Source organism: Gadus morhua, chromosome 1 (genome assembly GCF_902167405.1).
Source record: "Gadus morhua chromosome 1, gadMor3.0, whole genome shotgun sequence".
NCBI lineage: Eukaryota > Metazoa > Chordata > Actinopteri > Gadiformes > Gadidae > Gadus > Gadus morhua.
Genome location: NC_044048.1, coordinates 5,920,026 through 5,938,649, shown reverse-complemented (window position 1 = coordinate 5,938,649; position 18,624 = coordinate 5,920,026). Strand labels below are relative to the sequence as shown.

The 18,624-nt window shown below is 50.6% G+C and overlaps 2 protein-coding genes across 4 annotated transcripts in view; one reads left to right on the top strand and one right to left on the bottom strand.

Annotated features, from left to right (window-relative positions):
- Positions 1-176: 176 nt before the first annotated feature.
- On the top strand, positions 177-14,996 carry lima1a (LIM domain and actin binding 1a). 2 transcript variants are annotated; one of them, XM_030352508.1, is made up of 11 exons: positions 177-450; positions 1,449-1,651; positions 2,535-2,580; positions 5,095-5,700; positions 10,039-10,099; positions 10,826-10,920; positions 11,821-11,886; positions 12,160-12,214; positions 12,944-12,990; positions 13,141-13,277; positions 13,388-14,996. In XM_030352508.1, exons 2-11 carry the CDS (start codon positions 1,527-1,529, stop codon positions 14,466-14,468), a joined length of 2,319 nt encoding a protein of 772 aa, XP_030208368.1. In that variant the 5' UTR covers positions 177-450; positions 1,449-1,526; the 3' UTR covers positions 14,469-14,996. The 2 variants fall into 2 exon arrangements, with proteins under 2 accessions (XP_030208368.1, XP_030208358.1); XM_030352498.1 differs by having other exon boundaries at positions 12,157-12,214.
- A 145-nt stretch (positions 14,997-15,141) lies between these two features.
- Positions 15,142-18,624, bottom strand: part of spryd3 (SPRY domain containing 3) — a 50,995-nt gene continuing 47,512 nt past the window's right edge. For both annotated transcript variants that reach the window (XM_030352518.1, XM_030352528.1), the window contains one exon: positions 15,142-17,535. In XM_030352518.1, the coding sequence (XP_030208378.1) occupies positions 17,401-17,535 (135 nt within the window). In that variant the 3' untranslated portion in view covers positions 15,142-17,400. The remainder of the gene's footprint in view (positions 17,536-18,624) is intronic.

Genomic DNA, 18,624 nt, shown 5'->3' with positions numbered 1-18,624 from the left:
ATGATCTCAACAACTCCTTCAACAGGGGGCTTCACATGGGACTCATCTTAAATTAGTCAGCCAGGACTTTAAGGTTTGCTCAACTTCCAGGAATCCAATGTGGGAGCCACCCCTTTCCCCCCTCCCCCTCCCCCTTCCCCCAACCCCCTCCCTCTCTGTAGGCTGTACACCACTAGCTTACCTTGCATACCTTCAGGTTGCGTCTTGTCACACGGAAACAACGTGCTGATTGGATGGATATGGGCTCTTACCTGCCAGGTAGAGCCAATGCTGCATCACTATTGGATGAGTGGGAGTGATTAAACTCCTCCCACTTCCCTATCTACTCAAAAGCATACTATTGCAGGCAGCACATTGCTAGTGGAGAAGGATGTGGGAAGCTGTGTGCTAAACTGTGGAATAACAACGCACTGTGAGGAGGACAAGGACCGGAGACATTGGACCTTTCAGGTAGGGAGAATCATTCATAACTAATAAAAACTTATGGTGAAATCTGAGGACTTCATAGTAGGGTAGGAGTGGAAGTTTGTTGAAAGAAAGCGGCCTGATCTAATGCCATTTAAAGTACAAAGATTGCGTCCAGTTAATTTATAATTGAAAAGATTCTGTCATATATGAAGCTGAACCTGATCCTGGGTTAACCAGTACATGATAAGAGTAAGCTTTCCATAGTCCAGCTGGGTTTTGCATGCTCATTTGTCTGTACTTGTTAGGGCTCGATGGAAGAGGTGGAATCCTCTGTTTATTAGAGGCCTTTCAAAATGGTAATTTTCACGGACAATAGATTGTTTGTGCTCTCTTGTCTTTGTAAAAGTTTTTTGAGAGTAGATGATTAAAAATAAAAAGTCTGCTGTTGTCGTAGTGCCGGATGCCAGCTGAAATAAGCAGCATTCCCAAACTCTTGTGCTGGTTCAGATAATGAGAGTTGGCCCAATTAGTGATCACCCTACAATAGACCACCTGCTGTATGACCGGCCAATGAGCAGGCAGTGGCTACATCAAGCCCATTGTTTAGCTGAGCTGGAGCGTGAGCAACTCTAGTGACAGTGGAAGCTTGACGAAATCATTGCATGTGTCCACTTGCCTCGGCCTTAGTGTGTGAAGAAACTACTGGCAGATGTGTGTGTGTGTGTGTCAGAGATAGTCACCAGGTAACAGATGCTGATGTCTAGCCTGCTCACCTTATTGACTTGCTGACTCACACTAGCTTGACGTGTGAAGATATTCCTGGCAGTACCCTGATAATGAGATTCTGTCTCAGCCAGAAATTGGTTCATCTTTGGTGAATAAGTTAACCAAATGCATAGTTGCATGCCAAAAAGTCAACTATTGTCTGAGGCTACTAAATAATGTTGAGTGTTTCTGTTCACCAAATGATTCTCGCCATCATCTACAGTGTTAGGATTGCGACTTCATCTTCTTGGCTTGTGTTATTTTGACACTTTCAGTTTGCAAAGTCACAAGTTTCTGCGTGTGCTGCTACTCGGGAGTAAAGAAGGGAACGGTATCGCAGACACCAAGGCGAGATGGCCTCCGTCGCTTCCTTCACCCGCAGCCAGTGGTCCTCCCAGTCGCTGAGGGTCACTGCCAAAGAGCTGTCAATCGTCTCCTCCAGGGGCAAGAACAACGCCATCGCAGAACGCTTCTCCAAGTAAGGATCTCTCTCTCCCTATCAGTGTTTCACTCCCCTTCTCTCCATTTCTCCTTGTGTCTCCATCTCCCACTGGGGCATTCTGTCTCTCTCCCCCTCTCGGTGTGGGGGTGTGGGGGTTTGTGGGTGTGTGTGTGTGTGTTCCTTGTGATGTAATTGGTCAACGGATTATGTTTTCTGTAGCTATGGAATACATTTGATCGAGTACATGGTTGACCTCAGCCGCGCCCACACCGCTGCTTACCAGCAACACTTGTGTGTGTGTGTGTGTGTGTGTGTATCCACAACACAGACCCACTAGGCTCCAGTTACTCATCTGCTCTCTTAGACTGCAGCATCAAGAGAAGTTTGTTATGCTGTCGACTACTCAGAGTATGGCAATACCACATTACCTGTAGTATTGCATTCCTTTGTTGATTAAGATACTTTAGAAAAATATGGTGCCAAACAAATTTATTTCTTCTTGTGCCTTTCCATATTCTGGCCACTAGGGGCCAATTTTCAACATCCATCACCATGGAGATAGACAAGGGGTTATTAATGAATGGTATGGAAGGTTCATACTAGCAGAACTTAATATGGCCTAACGAGGCTAAGAAGAGGAGAGGTGTGTGTGAAACACCACGTCAATACATTTCAAAGCTCAACCTGAGTAATGGTGTGTTAGCTCATGAAGGTTTTCAGATGAAACAGGCTCGTGACATGATCCTCAAAACGTATGCTTTGAATCATCCCTCTTCGAACGGCTGAATCTGGCGGAATCAAGGGTCCCACATGGACACGGGCTCTCGACTCCGTACTGACTCTGTGCTTCTTCTGGAAAGATATGATCAGAGGTCAATGCTATCTGCCTCTGATCCCTGGCTACTTCCTTCATCCTCAGATACCAGATGGCTGCAGAGGAGAGCAATGCAGAGAAGAAGAAAATGGTAAAAACGCACTCGCACGATAGAGTATACACGCGCACTATAGAGTGTACGCGCGCACTATAGAGTGTACGCGCGCACTATAGAGTGTACGCGCGCACTATAGAGGGTACGCGCGCACTATAGAGGGTACGCGCGCACTATAGTGTGTACGCGCGCACTATAGTGTGTACGCGCGCACTATAGTGTGTACGCGCGCACTATAGTGTACGCGCGCACTATAGTGTACGCGCGCACTATAGTGTACGCGCAAACTAAAGAGTGTACGCGCAAACTAAAGAGTGTACGCGCAAACTAAAGAGTGTACACGCAAACTAAAGAGTGTACGCGCAAACTAAAGAGTGTACGCGCACTATAGAGTGTACGCGCAAACTAAAGAGTATACACGCGCAAACTAAAGAGTATACACACAGAGACAGACACATAGACACAGACACTAAAGAATATTCTCTCTCTAGCTCTCCATCTCTCTATATATCTTGTACACAGAGAGACACACTAAACTTTAGTGTGTCTCTCTGTGTACACTCTTTAGTGATTAAAGAGTGTACAAAGAGAGACACACACTAAACATTAGTGTGTCTCTCTGTGTACACTCTTTAGTCACTGAAGAGAATACACAGAGAGACACACTAATGGGTGTAAACAGAGAGACACACTAAAGGGTGCACACGGAGAGACGCAGGCAGTACAAAGCCTCTCCTGTTTGCTCCCTTGCCTGCTGCGCCCGTACGGCCACATGTTGTCCTGAAGAGTTAATCCTGCTTTAGGCGGTAATCTGAAGGTAACGCAGGCGTCTTCCAACGCACAGCGCCAGCTTGGCATTGGATCCAGAGACGCGAGGAGGGAAGAGTTTCCGTAAACAGAGCATCGGTTTACCGCCGTGTCCACGAGTCAAGCAGCGGAATGATCCGGTTCTAGTGTTGGAGGGCCTGGGGCTCTCTCTTGTTGGACTGTAAGCCGCCTTACTATCCCAGGTCAAACATTTCAGGGGCATTGGTTATTTCATGGTGATTTGTGCGCTGCTCATTAAATGGCTGCTTTACAGCCAGCCTGACGTGACGAGCAGCGGTGAGGAGGGGAGAATCTGAGGGGTGGTTTGCAATTGCTATTGTCCTCTTCTCACGTTTGCCTCCTGAAAGAGACTTGTAACAAGAGTACTGTTTTGGAAACGTAGAGCAGTCTTTCTCAAATGGTGCTTTTCTTTTTAAATAAAAGTAAGTTGGAAGGTTATTTTTCGTACCTAGAAGAAATAGTTTTTTACTTGTGGTCTGCTACCTTTTTCTCATTTCCTGCCCCCCCCCCCCCCCCCCCCCCCCCCCCACGGCCCCCAACCGCCCCTTCACTGACTCTCTCTGTTTCACATTTTCTTCGAGAGCCCACCCCCTTCTCCTCTTTCACTGTGTGTGTGTGTGTGTGTGTGTGTGTGTGTGTGTGTGTGTGTGTGTGTGTGTGTGTGTGTGTGTGTGTGTGTGTGTGTGTGTGTGTGTGTGTGTGTGTGTGTGTGTGTGTGTGTGTGTGTGTGGAGGGGTGGGCCTTCGCTTCATGCTGATCTGATCACTTCTTCAGGCTCACATCTGGGACAGCTTGTAGTGCGTGCAGCCGGTGAGCGGATAGAAGCTCTCTCTCTAGCGCTGCTCCCTGACTGGACTCTGTCGGTCTTCTGCCTCCTCAGGTTTCTCTTTTGATCTTTGGTTGATTCTTTAGTAGAGAAGTGTTTGACTCTGCATTGGCTAATGTTTCTCTGGAGTCAAACTAGTGGATATTTATGTATGTATGTGTTTCTAGTAAGTTGTGTTAATTTTTTAGGTCCGTGTTGACAATGCTAGACTTCGTTCACTTTTTAAGCCTGATTGTAGCGTTTATTGGGATTGGCACAATTCCTTTGTTGGGGGAGGACTCAGAATCAAGGCGTTAAAGTTTGTATTGTTTAGTTGGTAGGTTGTCTGAGAGATTTGAAGTGTGGTTTGAAGGGTTTGTTCTAAGGGTAGGTGGGTCTGAATGGTAGAACACTGTCTCCCTTGTTGCTCTGCTGTGTCTGAACCTTCTGAGACCCCCGGTCGCTGCTAAAGGAATACTGTCACAGCAGACCTACTGCTGGACCAAGGCTAACAACATGACCCAGTGCTGGACCAAGGCTCTCAACATGACCTAGTGCTGGACTAAGGCTCTCAACATGACCTAGTGCTGGACCAAGGCGAACAACATGACCTAGTGCTGGACCAAGGCTCTCAACATGACCTAGTGCTGGACTAAGGCTCTCAACATGACCTAGTGCTGGACCAAGGCTAACAACATGACCTAGTGCTGGACCAAGGCTAACAACATGACCTAGTGCTGGACCAAGGCTAACAACATGACCTAGTGCTGGACCAAGGCTCACACCATGACCTACTGCTGGACTAAGGCTAACAGCATGACCTAGTGCTGGACTAAGGCTCTCAACATGACCTTCTGCTGGGCTAAGGCTGATAACATGACCTATTGCCGAACCCATGTGTGTTTGTTCTCCTCTAGGTGGTGGAAGCCTTGCCTCAGACACTGTGCAACGGGAATCTGAATGTCCTGAAGAAACGCTGGGAGCAACCGCAGCAGGCTAGACCCTCCAGCTCCAACAGCACCACCAGGACCACGAGGTCCTCCAGCGCCACCAGGCCCTCCAGCGCCACCAGGCCCACCAGCGCCACCAGGCCCACCAGCGCCACCAGGCTCACGAGGTCCTCCAGCGCCACCAGGCCCACCAGCGCCACCAGGCCCTCCAGCGCCACCAGGCCCACCACCACCACCACCACCAGACCCCCCAGACCCCCCAGCTCCACCAGCACCAACGGCACCACCAGACCGCCCGCCAAGCCGACATCTCTTCAGCAGCGCGCCGCCCCTACGCCGAGACCTCTAGCCCCCGCCGCCCCGCTGCTCAACACCCAGGAGGACACCCCGAACACCTCCTCCCCGCCCCCGCCCCGGGAGCCGCAGCGGGAGCCCCAGGCCGCGCCCCGGGCCGGAGAGGCGGCGGACATGGAGCGGCCGGAGGGGGGCGCCGTGGAGGTCCCCGAGGAGGAGAAGGCCAACGTGCCGCTCAGCAGCCTCAAGATGATGTTCGAGAACGGGGGAGCTGGCCAGGTAAGCCCCCCTGCTCCACGACGGGCCCTATGGGCCCTAAGAAGCGGTCCTCTGGTGGTTCTGAGGCGTAGGGGCTGGGTGGAGATCCACCCCATCTCAAACAGCAGAGTGGGTGGTGCTGCCCGGGACAGAACGCCTGCTTGTTCTTCAGGGTCTGCATGACGGCCCTCTGGCTATCATGCTATTAGTCACATGACCCGTGTTCCTCTCTCCCCCCCCCTCCCCCCCTCCCTCAGCTGACAGACGCCCGCTCTGTTCCAGCTGGAGGGGTCTGACCATTTATGGAGACGCATGTCCACATAGAGCTGTCACTCAGTGGTCACATGGGTGACACCATGACTGCTTCCCTCTGAGGACCCTTTGATGAACGCAGAAGAATTAAAACGGGGTGTTGATAGGAGGATGGCTTCAAGAGGAATGGTGGTTTGAAATGGAGAAGGTTCCTGTTCAAACCATCTCCATGGAAATCCCTGTTTTCCTGGGGCCTGGTCAGGCTGTTTTCCTGGGGCCTGGTCAGGCTGTTTTCCTGGGGCCTGGTCAGGCTGTTTGCCTGGGGCCTGTTCAGGCTGTTTGCCTTGGGCCTGGTCAGGCTGTTTCCCTCTGGCCTGGTCAGGCTGTTTCCCTCTGGCCTGGTCAGGCTGTTTTCCTGGGGCCTGGTCAGGCTGTTTTCCTCTGGCCTGGTCAGGCTGTTTTCCTCTGGCCTGGTCAGGCTGTTTTCCTGGGCCCCGGCCAGGCTGTGTTTATAATATCTGTCAATAATCGGATCATGTTCATGTTCAGAGTAGATTGCAGGATTTGGTACATTGAGAGGTTGTGGCTAACACCTCATTTGTCTGTCTTCCGGTGTCTGCTGTCTGGGGCGCAGTAGCTGTGTTACAGGATGTAATGAAGTCTTATGTGAGAAGCTTAGTGAGCAGACGAGGTAAGTGGGATCTAGAGCCAAACTTTGACTGTCGTCCAGCAGCCATCCCATCCAGGTCGTCACTATGATCCTCTGATCCGATGGGGACGGAGAACACTGGTCTGGTTCCTCACAGGAGAACACGTGGTGAAGGACCCCAGAGAAGGTGGTCCTCATGTTGCCTGAAGACCTTTCCTCAACATGCAGTTTGGTAGTTAGTTCCTGCTTCACCATTATAACTTGTTCCCCAAGATGCTTTCTTATAAAAACTTTTGGGGGGGGGGTGATCATGTGATGGCTGCAGGGTAGAGGGCCTGTCTCTAGTCCCGAGGGCCAGCGTGGTCCGGGACCTGGGGTCCCTGGTCCGTTCTCTGGTCCTGAGGGCCAGCGTGGTCCGGGACCTGGGGTCCCTGGTCTGTCCTCTGGTCCTGAGGGCCACCGTGGTCCGGGACCTGGGGTCCCTGGTCCGTTTCCTTTAAGAGGGGATGATGTCATGCAGGCGGGCTGCAGCCTCTTGACTTAAGACAGCTGATCCCCTGGCCCCTCAGGCCCCTCCCCCTGGCCCCTCAGGCCCCTCCCCCTGGCCCCTCAGGCCCCTCCTCCCGGTCTCTGCTGCCCCACACACTCCACTGCTCATCAGTCATCGTCTCCCTTTCATGTTCCTCCTCCCTTTCTTCATCCTGTTTTTTATCTATTTCCCGCTGTTTACCCTCTCCGTAACTAGTAGCAACCCCCCCCCCCATCCCTCTCCCATCTCTTATCCCATCAGTCCGGAACGAGTTGAGGCGGGGGAGTGGTCTAATGTAGTCCTCAAGGGGGGGGGGGTATAATGTAGCCCTGGGGGGGGGGGGGGGGGGTGTGTGTGTGTGTGTGTGTGTGTGTGTGTGTGTGTGTGTGTGTGTGTGTGTGTGTCGGGGGGGGGGGGGGGGGGGGGGTGGGCGGTGTCATGCAGTCATGAGGCAACGTGCCTCAAAATGAATCGAGCTGACCCTTCTTTGTCCCGCAGTACAGCAGCCCCCCCCTCCGCCAGCTGCTTCTCTTTAGACTCCAACATTTCCCAAATGCTCCCGCCCCTTCTAGTACTACACACACACACACATACACACCCACACACACCCATTCCCAGCGCTGCTCCAGTTCTCCAAAACACACACACACACAATCTTTCGGCCACACCCTCAACACCTGCTCCCAGTCAACCTCCCTCTAAAACCATCTGCACCCCACCCACCCACGGCAAGCCCCCCCCCTCCTCCTCCTGCAGGACAGCTCCACCAGGAGGTCTCAGTCCAGCTCATTACTGACTGGGACTGGTGCCTGTTCCTCCTCCCTCTCTCTCCTCGCTCTGTCCCAGTGTCTCTCTCTCTCTCCCCCTCTCTCTCTCTCTCTCCTCGCTCTGTCCAAGTGTCTCTCTCTCTCTCTCTCCCTCTCTCTCTCTCCTCGCTCTGTCCCAGTGTCTCTCTCCCTCTCCTCGCTCTGTCCCAGTGTCTCTCTCTCTCTCTCTCTCTCTCTCTCTCTCTCTCTCTCTCTCTCTCTCTCTCTCTCTCTCTCTCTCTCTCTCTCTCTCTCTCTCTCTCTCTCTCTCTCTCTCTCTCTCTCTCTCTCTCTCTCTCTCTCTCTCTCTCTCTCTCTCTCTCTCTCTCTCTCTCTCTCCTCTCCCTCCCTCTCTCTCTCCTCGCTCTGTCCCAGTGTCTCTCGCCTCGCTCTGTCCCAGTGTCTCTCTCTCTCTCTCTCTCTCTCTCCCTCCCTCTCTCTCTCCTCGCTCTGTCCCAGTGTCTCTCTCTCTCTCCTGCTGGAGCCCGGAGCTCTGGCTATTGATCTCTCTGTAGATTAACCAGATCCCTGCTTTGTCTGCTTTGGATTCCCTGAGAAGTGCCATCTTGTGCACTTGAAGCGGCCCGTCTTGTGGATCTAAGGTCTCTCCTGGCCCTTCAGAGGGGAGGTAGCTATGTGCTTGTTGTTGATTGTGTCAGTAGTGCTACAGTCGGCGCCGTCTGAAATGTATTTCCTCTGAGGTTCCCTGATTGTCTTGTGATTGTTTATCAGTGTAATCAGCTTGTTCCTACTGATCTCCCGGAGCGCTGAAGAGTGTTCTGAGGACACGGCCGTCCGCCGGCCCCCCGTCTCAGTGGCCTCTAGGGGGGAGGGAGCTGTTGCCTACATGTCAACTTGCGGTTACATTTAGTTCTTGAGGTTTGTCAGCAGTTCCTCTCTGTGAACACGGGTGTGCGTGCGTGTGTGTGTAGGTGAGATGTTGTTGCAGCGCAGGACTCTGCACTAGAGCTTTCCGGTTTAGGGGAGGAAGTTGGCTCACCGCACGTTTGTCGGGCTTTAGAAAGGAAGTGGCAGAACACTGTTGACTGTTGAGCAGTGCGCCGTTACTGACTTGTGTTTGTTGACTGGGTGTGTTGTTGGGGACAAGGGGGTTGCGGTGTTTGGGGGGGACAGGGCGGGGGAGTGTGGTGTTGGGACAGTCTGTCTGTCCAATGGTCTGGCGGTGGCTTTAAGGGTGTCTGGATTAGTGGCATTGTCTCGTCTACCCAGCCTGGCCCTGCTGTTTCTCTACATCCCTCCCCTAATGACGCGCGCGCACGCACTCCGGCACACACCCACTCCGGCACACACACAGCCCTCCTGGGGGGGGGGGGTTGATAATCCTCTCGGGCCGATCCATTCCCGTGCGGATGTAGGGGTGCTCCTCGTGGCACTGGGGGTCCGCAGCCCGTCAGTCATATCATCACTCATTGCTTCCACATGGATGTGTCCTAATTGGCCAATAAAGGGCGTCCCAGTAAGGCCATTGGGCGTCCCAGTAAGGCCATTGGGCATTGGTTCATTTTTGTTGGCCCTTTTAGCTCCACCATAGTGACCCGCAGACACACCAGTCTCTGACTGTAGACCCCCTCTCTGCCTGGAGGCCAGCCAAACCCCACGCGCTGCCCAGCTTTTCCCTTCAGAACTGATCGATTGGGGTGGGGTGGGGGGTTCTTGATATCCCATTTCTGTGTTGGGAAGGTTCTCCAGTAACATCAGGATGTATGGTAGCGATATGATACACCAGTATGGGGGAAAGGGGTTCCTGCAACCTTCAGTGGTCATCAGGTCCTGTGGCACAGTTTATTTGTTGTAGTGGCGAGCAGGAACTTAACCTCCTAACCTCCACACACACCCCCTCAGTCGGGGGGGGGGGGGGTGTGTGTGTGTGTGTGTGTGTGTGTGTGTGTGTGTGGATTAACGGGGTGGAGACTGCACCCTGCCTGTCTTTGATTCCGTGTCCCTGCTCTCTTAATTGAGCCTTTGTTTCCCCTTTTTGGAGACGTGTTTTCATCAGTCTTACGCAACTTCCTGTCTGTTTGCAAGACTGCCAGACATCTAGCCTGTGGGCATCACACTGGTGTTTCTAGCAGTGTGAATAAACGGTGTTCCTCTTTGCTCAGGTATCTAGTGAGCAGGAAGAGACGGGAGGAAATACTGCAGAAATGGACCATCTATCAGGAGGTAAGCACACACACATACTTTACACACATTTTATGAATATAAATAATTTGGTTTAAAATTACCTGAAGAAATGTATTTTCAGTTTAGACAGCATTATCTTTTTCTGCAAGGGGTGCATTCAAAATCCCACCATCATGAGCATATCATACATTGTTGGCATAACATCAAAACCAAGAACAATCAACTGTTGGAGGTATTCAGAGTGAGGAGGTGGTCCGTCTTAGTGAGTTAAAGGTGAGGAGGTGGTCCTCCTCAGTGAGTTAAAGGTGAGGAGGTTAGGAGGTGGTTGAGTTTGATGAGCCTCCAGACTCATTCAGAACTCCCAGGAAGAGTCTGGGTGATCTCAACTGTTGCTTGTTCCTTCTGTACAATTGATTCTGTATTAATGCAAGTGGTCAGTGTCGAAATGATATGACATGGAAATCCTTGACCATGTTGAAATAAATACTAAAGGGTCAGTAAAGTCTAATGTAATGTAGAGAGAGAGCAGGGTCCATGTCTCTCCCTGTGATGTAAAGAGAGAGCAGAGTCCTTGTCTCTCCCTGTGATGTAAAGAGAGAGCAGAGTCCTTGTCTCTCCCTGTGATGTAAAGAGAGAGCAGAGTCCTTGTCTCTCCCTGTGATGTAAAGAGAGAGCAGAGTCCTTGTCTCTCCCTGTGATGTAAAGAGGGAGCAGAGTCCTTGTCTCTCCGTGATGTGTGTGTAAAGTGTCTGTGATCCTGTGTAGGGCCGGACGGGGCCGAGTCCACCCCTCTGAAGGACAGGATGGCTCTCTACCAGGCTGCCGTCTCCAAGCAGGAAGCCCTGCCCACCTCCGTCAGTGTGAGTGCTCCTGTCACCACCGACCTCGACACAACGCTCCGCATGTCATTCAGTTACTTTAAGGCCCAATCCCATTTCTACCCCTTACCCCTTCCCCTTGTTTGGAAGGGGTAAGGGGAAGGGGAAGGGGTAGAAATGGGATTGGGCCTTACAGTGCAAGCCAAGAGAGCCCTGTGTTTCTACCGCGCTGAGCAGAGCCCTTTTCCCTTGTTTCAATTTGCACTAAATGGTAAACGGACTGCATTTATCTTGCGCTTTTCATACCAGTGGCCACTAAAAGCGCTCTACAATAAATCTTGCCAAACAATCACCCATAAATTGATACACCGACCGCGGTGTCGGCCACGCAGGGAGACAGCCAGCTCGTCAGGAGCAGTCAGGGGGAGGCGTCTCGCTCGGGGACCGCCTCGACACGCGCTAGGTCGGATATAGGAGGAGCCGGTGGTCTAACCAGCAACCTTCTGGTTACCAGCCAACCCGCTCTACCGCCTGAGCAACACGCAGTCCCTAACGTTCCGAAAGCACATTCACAGCCACCATCTTGGTTATACACAAGCAAACATTTTTGAATAACTAAGCTAACAGTTCTTATCCTCGGTGCGTCCCCGATTGGCTGCCGACACACTGCCTACTAAACATAACCGTCTCTTCCCTACTGGGATGAGAACCTCAAGCCACACTGTGTGTGTGTGTGTGTGTGTGTGTCGGCACGGTGGCCAGAGGTTCCTGTGTTGGTTGTTACATTGAATTGATTGCGGCACATGGCCTGCCTCCTGGTCACCTTAAACTTGACCATCTGTAACCAATCCCTTAATAGAAGCACCTGACAGCCAAACATTATGTGGCTGTGGGCAGCAAGGGAGTGATCCATCATCATACTCTGTGCCTGTGTGTCTACAGAGTGACCAGCTGGATAGCTACAGTGGAAAGCAGAAGGAGAATGTTCCCCCCCACAGTCCAGACAAGGTGAGTACCTTCGCTGTGGCTACATGTTACTGGCTAGAAATAAAAGTGTTGTTCTTTGTCGCCCATGCTTTCACTAAAATGCAACGATAATTCCACAGCAAGATATTCTATGTGTACGGTATATTTTAAAATTACACAATATGTGCTCAAGGTCTAACGTCTGTGTCTTGCTCTGATCCAGGCTGACTGTCTGGTTCTGAAGGCCGTCTGGCCCTCCGTTATCCAGTAGAACACTTGAGCCACAAGCTAATGGAAATGTTTCCCTCCCAGCAGGGTCCGGACTCTGAGCCCAACAGCAGGAAGCCCTCCAACTCCTCGGACACCAACGGTAACTCCCTCTATCTGTGTGTGTGTGTGTGTGTCAGAGATTAGACCACCAGGGATGGGTCTCTACTGTAGCAGTACCAGTAGCTCCAGGCTGCTGCTGTATGGGTTCTGTTTCCAGACTTTGTTGGCGATGAGCTGAATTGGTGATCCTCCCAAGCATTGTTTAAATGGAGGCAGCCTTTTGAGTTCAGCTCTATCTTGTTTTAACATGGAGACCCCTGCTGTGAAGCTACGGCCTGGGAGGTCCCGCCTCAGGAGGCTGGGTTTCCAGGTCGCCCAGTATTTAAGTCAACATTCAGGGAACGCACAATTTCCGGTTTTGGAAACCCAGAGCGGCTCGACCGGGACAGAGCTTGTAGGCAATAGGTCATCTCTCCATCGTTTAGTTAAACAAACAACATCATAACACCCAGAAGTAACGTATTTCAAGGCTATCGTTAGTTCCTACTGTCCTGATGTTGCCATAACACTACACTTAACGTGACAATGTCTTCATTGAAATAGATTAAAAAAAATCAGCTGTCCTGAAACCAAACATCACGACAGAGCTGTGAAGTGCTTTATTCAGAGTTCTGGTTCAAGAGTTTAAAGTTGAAAAGATAATATAACTTGAAACAGGACTGGTTTGTGACCCCCATGTCTGTATCTTCCGTGTGTTTGTACAATGCCTCCCTCTAGTGTCTGGTCTTGGTCATTGCCCGCTTACATTTATTCTCTTTAAATCCACCAGGCGGCGGCAGCAGCAGCAGCACCCCGGGGTCCTCTCAGCCGAAGAGGGTGAGCACGCCCTTATGGGATTAATAAAATAAATGACTATCATATATATTATAGACTGTATGGCTGTGGAGATTCAGAGTTTCAAAAGGTGGGGGTCTTAATTCTGCTCAGAGGATCTGTTTGTTTATGGACTGCAATTCCTTTTTGTAGCAAAACTTCCGCCCCCCGGCGAGGGAGACGTGCGTCTCCTGTTCCAAGACGGTCTATCCCCTGGAGCGCCTGGTGGCCAACCAGCAGGTGTTCCACAACACCTGCTTCCGCTGCACGCACTGCAACACCAAGCTCAGGTGAGGACCCAGAGACGCAATCAGTCAGTCAAATGCGTTGCACAGTCCACTGTTAGCGTCGGCTCCGACGGGAGGTCTCACTGCGTTGTCCTCCGTCCCCCTCGGTCCAGCCTGGTGAACTACGCCTCTCTGCACAACAACGTCTACTGCAAGCCGCACTTCTGCCAGCTGTTCAAGGCCAAGGGCAACTACGACGAGGGCTTCGGCCACCGGCCGCACAAGGAGCTGTGGGGCGCCAAAGGGGAGGCCGGGGAGGGCTCAACGCAGGCCAGGACCGAGACCAGACCCAAGCCCCAGACCCCGGCTCCGGAGCTGGACAGTCCCAGCGTGGAGGACTCCCCTCTGGCCGCAGTCAACGTCCTCATGGCCACCATGGAGACCATGGCCCAGGGCTCGGCGGAGAGACCCCCGCGGCCCGCAGAGACCCGCCGCCTCAAGATCTCCTGGCCCCCGCGGGCCGAGGCAGAAGGGGAGGCTGCAGGCGGGGGGCCCGCTCTCACAGCCGTGACCCCTGCCCTTAACGGGGCCTCCGCCACCGCCAAGCAAGTCCGAGCCAAGTGGCCCCCGGAGGAGGAGCTGTCCTCCCTGTGCGCCCCCGGGGGGGAGAGCCTCGAGGCCAGCGAGCTGTCCGGCATGCACAGGAGCTCCTCCCTGAAGGAGCGCCGCCGGCCCTTCACGCTGGCCGCTCGGAGCGCTGCCCCCGACGGCCCCCCGGAGGGCCCCGCGGCCCACCCGCAGCCACGGGATCCGGGGCACCAGGGCGACGGCCTGGCGCCCTCCACCAGCATGGAGCTACAGCAGCCGCAGGCCGGCGGCCAGTCAGACGACCCGACGGCCACGCGGGACAGCTGGGTGGATGACGAGGAAGAGGAGGAGCTGCGAGGGGCTGAGGAGGAGGAGGAGGACGAGGAAGAAGAGGGGGAGCAGATGGAGGAAGAGCAGATGGAAGAAGAGGACATCCTTTTGGATGAAGAGGAAGAGGTGCCATCACTCCAGGGGAGTCCCATGGAGCCCGCCGGGCTGTCGTCCGCCGACAGCGAGCAGGGGGCCGTCGGCGACCCGGCCCCCCAGGACGCGGGCCCCTGGGACCGCGAAGAGGAGACGCCACCAGAGAAGGAGGCACTTTCTGTGGAGGAGATAATCAAACGGAACCGTCACTATGACGACGAGGAGGAAGAGGAGGATGTATGAATGCGAAGCTCTTCAGCAGTGCTCTCAGGTCCTCCTCTCCTTCATCTCATTGGACCACGTTCTGCTGCTTCACTCCAGACACTTGGTGCCTCTCTCACCGGTGTTTCTACCTTCTGACCTTCTTGAACCTTGCAAGACATTCCTAAAATATTAGCATTTCTCACTGTCGGTGACGGTTTAAGAAAAGTGTTTGTCTGATGCAAGTTGATTTTTAAATGTAAAGAAGTACATCTCATCCTTCAAGTACTTATTTTTAGATTTCAAGGTAGGCTGATGTGAGTGCTCTTGTGCTACGCTATGCACTTGTTATTACACAGAACACACCTGGGCCTCTGTAGCATGAGACGGGGAATACTAGGGTTAGAAACAATAGATGGCTCAAAGGATGTTCTTCTGCCCCCTGCCTTTCTCTCACTTTCCTACTTTTTTATGATGTGTAATGCAAGCAAATACTGCTACCATCATTGTTTTATGTGGACCAAAATATGTACTGTTCATACAAATAAAGAATTGTTATACTCAAAAGGACTGGCTATGAACAATAATTGAATCATTGTTTCAAAATGTTCCCTTTAGAGGGGACTTGGTAGACTGAGGGACGGAACAATAACCAGGTCCAGCTTCTGAATACATTTCAGAGGGACCACTGAGTCAAATCAAATAAAGCCTACAATTATTTATAAATCACATTTAATGTTTTGCTAAGATAATTCAAGCAAATGAAAAGACACATTTGACATTCTCTTTTGAAAGGTGATTATCAGACATGTTTACCTTGTTTGGGGATCAAGATGTCCGCCTTTATTGCACCAATCTAAACTTAAACGCACAATCCACACGGCCAAACTATCAGTAGCCTATAGTTACATAGGGACATTTGATATGTTATGGTTAAATGTACCTGTACAAAAGTCAATTCACAGCCTGCAGGCAGCAGCTTCTCCTGATTCAACTGACTACACACAGGAAAGGTGTTTCAAGGTATATTGTGGATAACATCTCAGAACCTCCTTCACCAGATGGGGTGTTAAAGCTAAGACACTTCATTGGTAAGCCTCATCATCACTGCATGGTTCTGTCATTTGCTAACTAGACCTTGTATCTTGCAGTCCACTAGCTTTAAAAGGCTAATTCTAAAACCTTCCTGGGAGGGAACAGAGGAATGTACTTGGTACGACACACTGTCATTGTATTGGAAAAACAATCTCAAACCTTTAGCTAGCTAGATTGATATTTACGTGTTCACTTTGGAGTTTAAGGTAAAACAGACACATGAACAAGCATCTGGAGAAGTGGTTGGTCAGCCAACTAAGTGGATAAATAGTATATTTTAGGGGAAAAGATTCAAGAGTAAAAGTAAAACATCAAAGGAAGATTGAAAAACAAGAGCATACATTAAGCATAGTAACTAACAAACGGAAATAATTTGGCATAGAAAACCAGCTCCCCTTAGAACAAAGCAAACCATCTAAAAAAGACAAACATTGGCCCAGACAGACACCTTTAACGGGGAGGCCTACAGCTCCAGCTCACTGGGGGGGCTGAGGTAAAGTGCTCATGGCTACATGCATCTCAGTATGTACGGACTCCTGCTTTGATTTCATCCAAACGCATGCAGCAAACAGCAAACGGCCCACAACATCAAATGTCAGTATCTTCAAGAATGTCCAGCAGTAAATTCAACATGTCCACTGAGAATCAAAATGTATTTTTTTTAGAAGGAATCCATTGGATAAAAACAAAAAGAAAAAGGCACACCATTGTCACTGTTCAACATGAAGGAGAGGGAGGGTGGAGGTCAGAGGACCCTGCGAGGTGGGGCACAGTGCTTTGGGTGACTAAGGCAGGGGTCGGCAACCTGGGGCTCGTCCACCCCTCTGCGGCGGCTCCATGCAGCTTGGATTCTTTTTGACATTAATAATACAAACTATTTTATTACTAACCCTTTATCTCAAAGGGAACATCTCTTATTTTGGAGATCAAGGTGATAGTGTGACACTTAAATAGCTAAATAAAGTGTTTTACTATTTTGTAAACTAAAATAAGGGTCACATCCTACACCCACACATTTCATGAATGCAACAAACGATAGGCTATTGGTTCTTTGATATGTAGTCTAACTATATGTAAAACGTTAGATGTTGTGTTGTCTTCATTTTAGGGGTTGAACAGCTTTTGAGGCTCCAGATACATCTTATTTGATGGGAGGGACCAAAAGTGTCTGGTTGCCGACCCCTGATCTAAAGGATCTCTAAATGGGACTGCCTACTGGTGCAGCTATATAATGCCAGGCAGCTCCATTACAGTTGTTTTACATAGATAAAAAAAAAGTCATATTTTAATATAAATATTTGAATAGGACCTCTTGAGTAAAATATGAGCAAATGATCTCTGCTTTAGTCTTCTCCATCTTCTTCGAAAATAACCCAACCGGCAAAGGTCATTATCAGCTATAGAGGAAAGGAGAAATGGCTGGAAAATATTAATTGTTCCTGCAGCAAAATTGCTGCATTCTTACGAATGCGCATGCCTCGCAAAGAGAGACAGAGATTGAGAGAGAAAAGCAGTGAAAGAGGGAGACAGACAGAGAGAGCGACAGACAGACAGAGAGAGACAGAGTAAGAGACACAGAGAGAGACAGAGACAGCGAGAGAAGGTTGTCCTCCTTTCTATGATAAGTGTGGCCCCCATTCTGTTTCCCTCGGGGCCGCTGGCCTCACAGAGGGTGGTGGTCCTTCAGGAGGAGGGGCCGATGAGGATGAGGAGGTGGCGGTTCTTGGTGATTGCATAGTTCTGCCGTGGGCTCGCAGCAGGTGGGCGGGCTCCAGCTGCTCAGTGGGGCCCCGTCCTGTTCTCCATGCTCCTAAATCCACAGGCTGCTGTTGTCATGGTGACCACAACAGCAAGGTCATGGACGCCATCTTCTCCCAGGTCAGCCGCTGAGGGGGTGCAGGTCCACCTTGACCTTCTCCCCGCTGCTCAGCATGCCCACAGTGGGGTAGAGGCCCCCCAGGGGGACGCCCACCTCCCGGCGGCCCATCAGCTTGCCGTTCCGAGTGAAGAACACCTGCAGGCCACAGGGGGGCGACTCTGAGTCAACACGGACCCAGCTGCTGGGTGACATGGCTCAGAGAGGTGGAGTACGCAACCAGTGAAACACACTAACACACACTGATACACAACCAGTGAAACACACTAACAAACACTGATACACAACCAGTGAAACACACTAACAAACACTGATACACAACCAGTGAAACACACTAACAAACACTGATACACAACCAGTGAAACACACTAACAAACACTGATACACAACCAGTGAAACACACTAACAAACACTGATACACAACCAGTGAAACACACTAACAAACACTGATACACAACCAGTGAAACACACTAACAAACACATACACAACCAGTGAAACACACACTGATACACAACCAGTGAAACACACTAATAAACACTGATACACAACCAGTGAAACACACTAACAAACACTGATACACAACCAGTGAAACACACTAACAAACACTGATACACAACCAGTGAAACACACTAACACACACATACACAACCAGTGAAACACACTAACAAACACTGATACACAACCAGTGAAACACACTAACAAACACTGATACACAACCAGTGAAACACACTAACAAACACTGATACACAACTAGTGAAACACACTAATAAACACATACACAACCAGTGAAACACACACTGATACACAACCAGTGAAACACACTAACAAACACTGATACACAACCAGTGAAACACACTAACAAACACTGATACACAACTAGTGAAACACACTAACAAACACTGATACACAACCAGTGAAACACACTAACAAACACTGATACACAACCAGTGAAACACACTAACAAACACATACACAACCAGTGAAACACACACTGATACACAACCAGTGAAACACACTAATAAACACTGATACACAACCAGTGAAACACACTAACAAACACTGATACACAACCAGTGAAACACACTAACAAACACTGATACACAACCAGTGAAACACACTAACACACACATACACAACCAGTGAAACACACTAACAAACACTGATACACAACCAGTGAAACACACTAACAAACACTGATACACAACCAGTGAAACACACTAACAAAC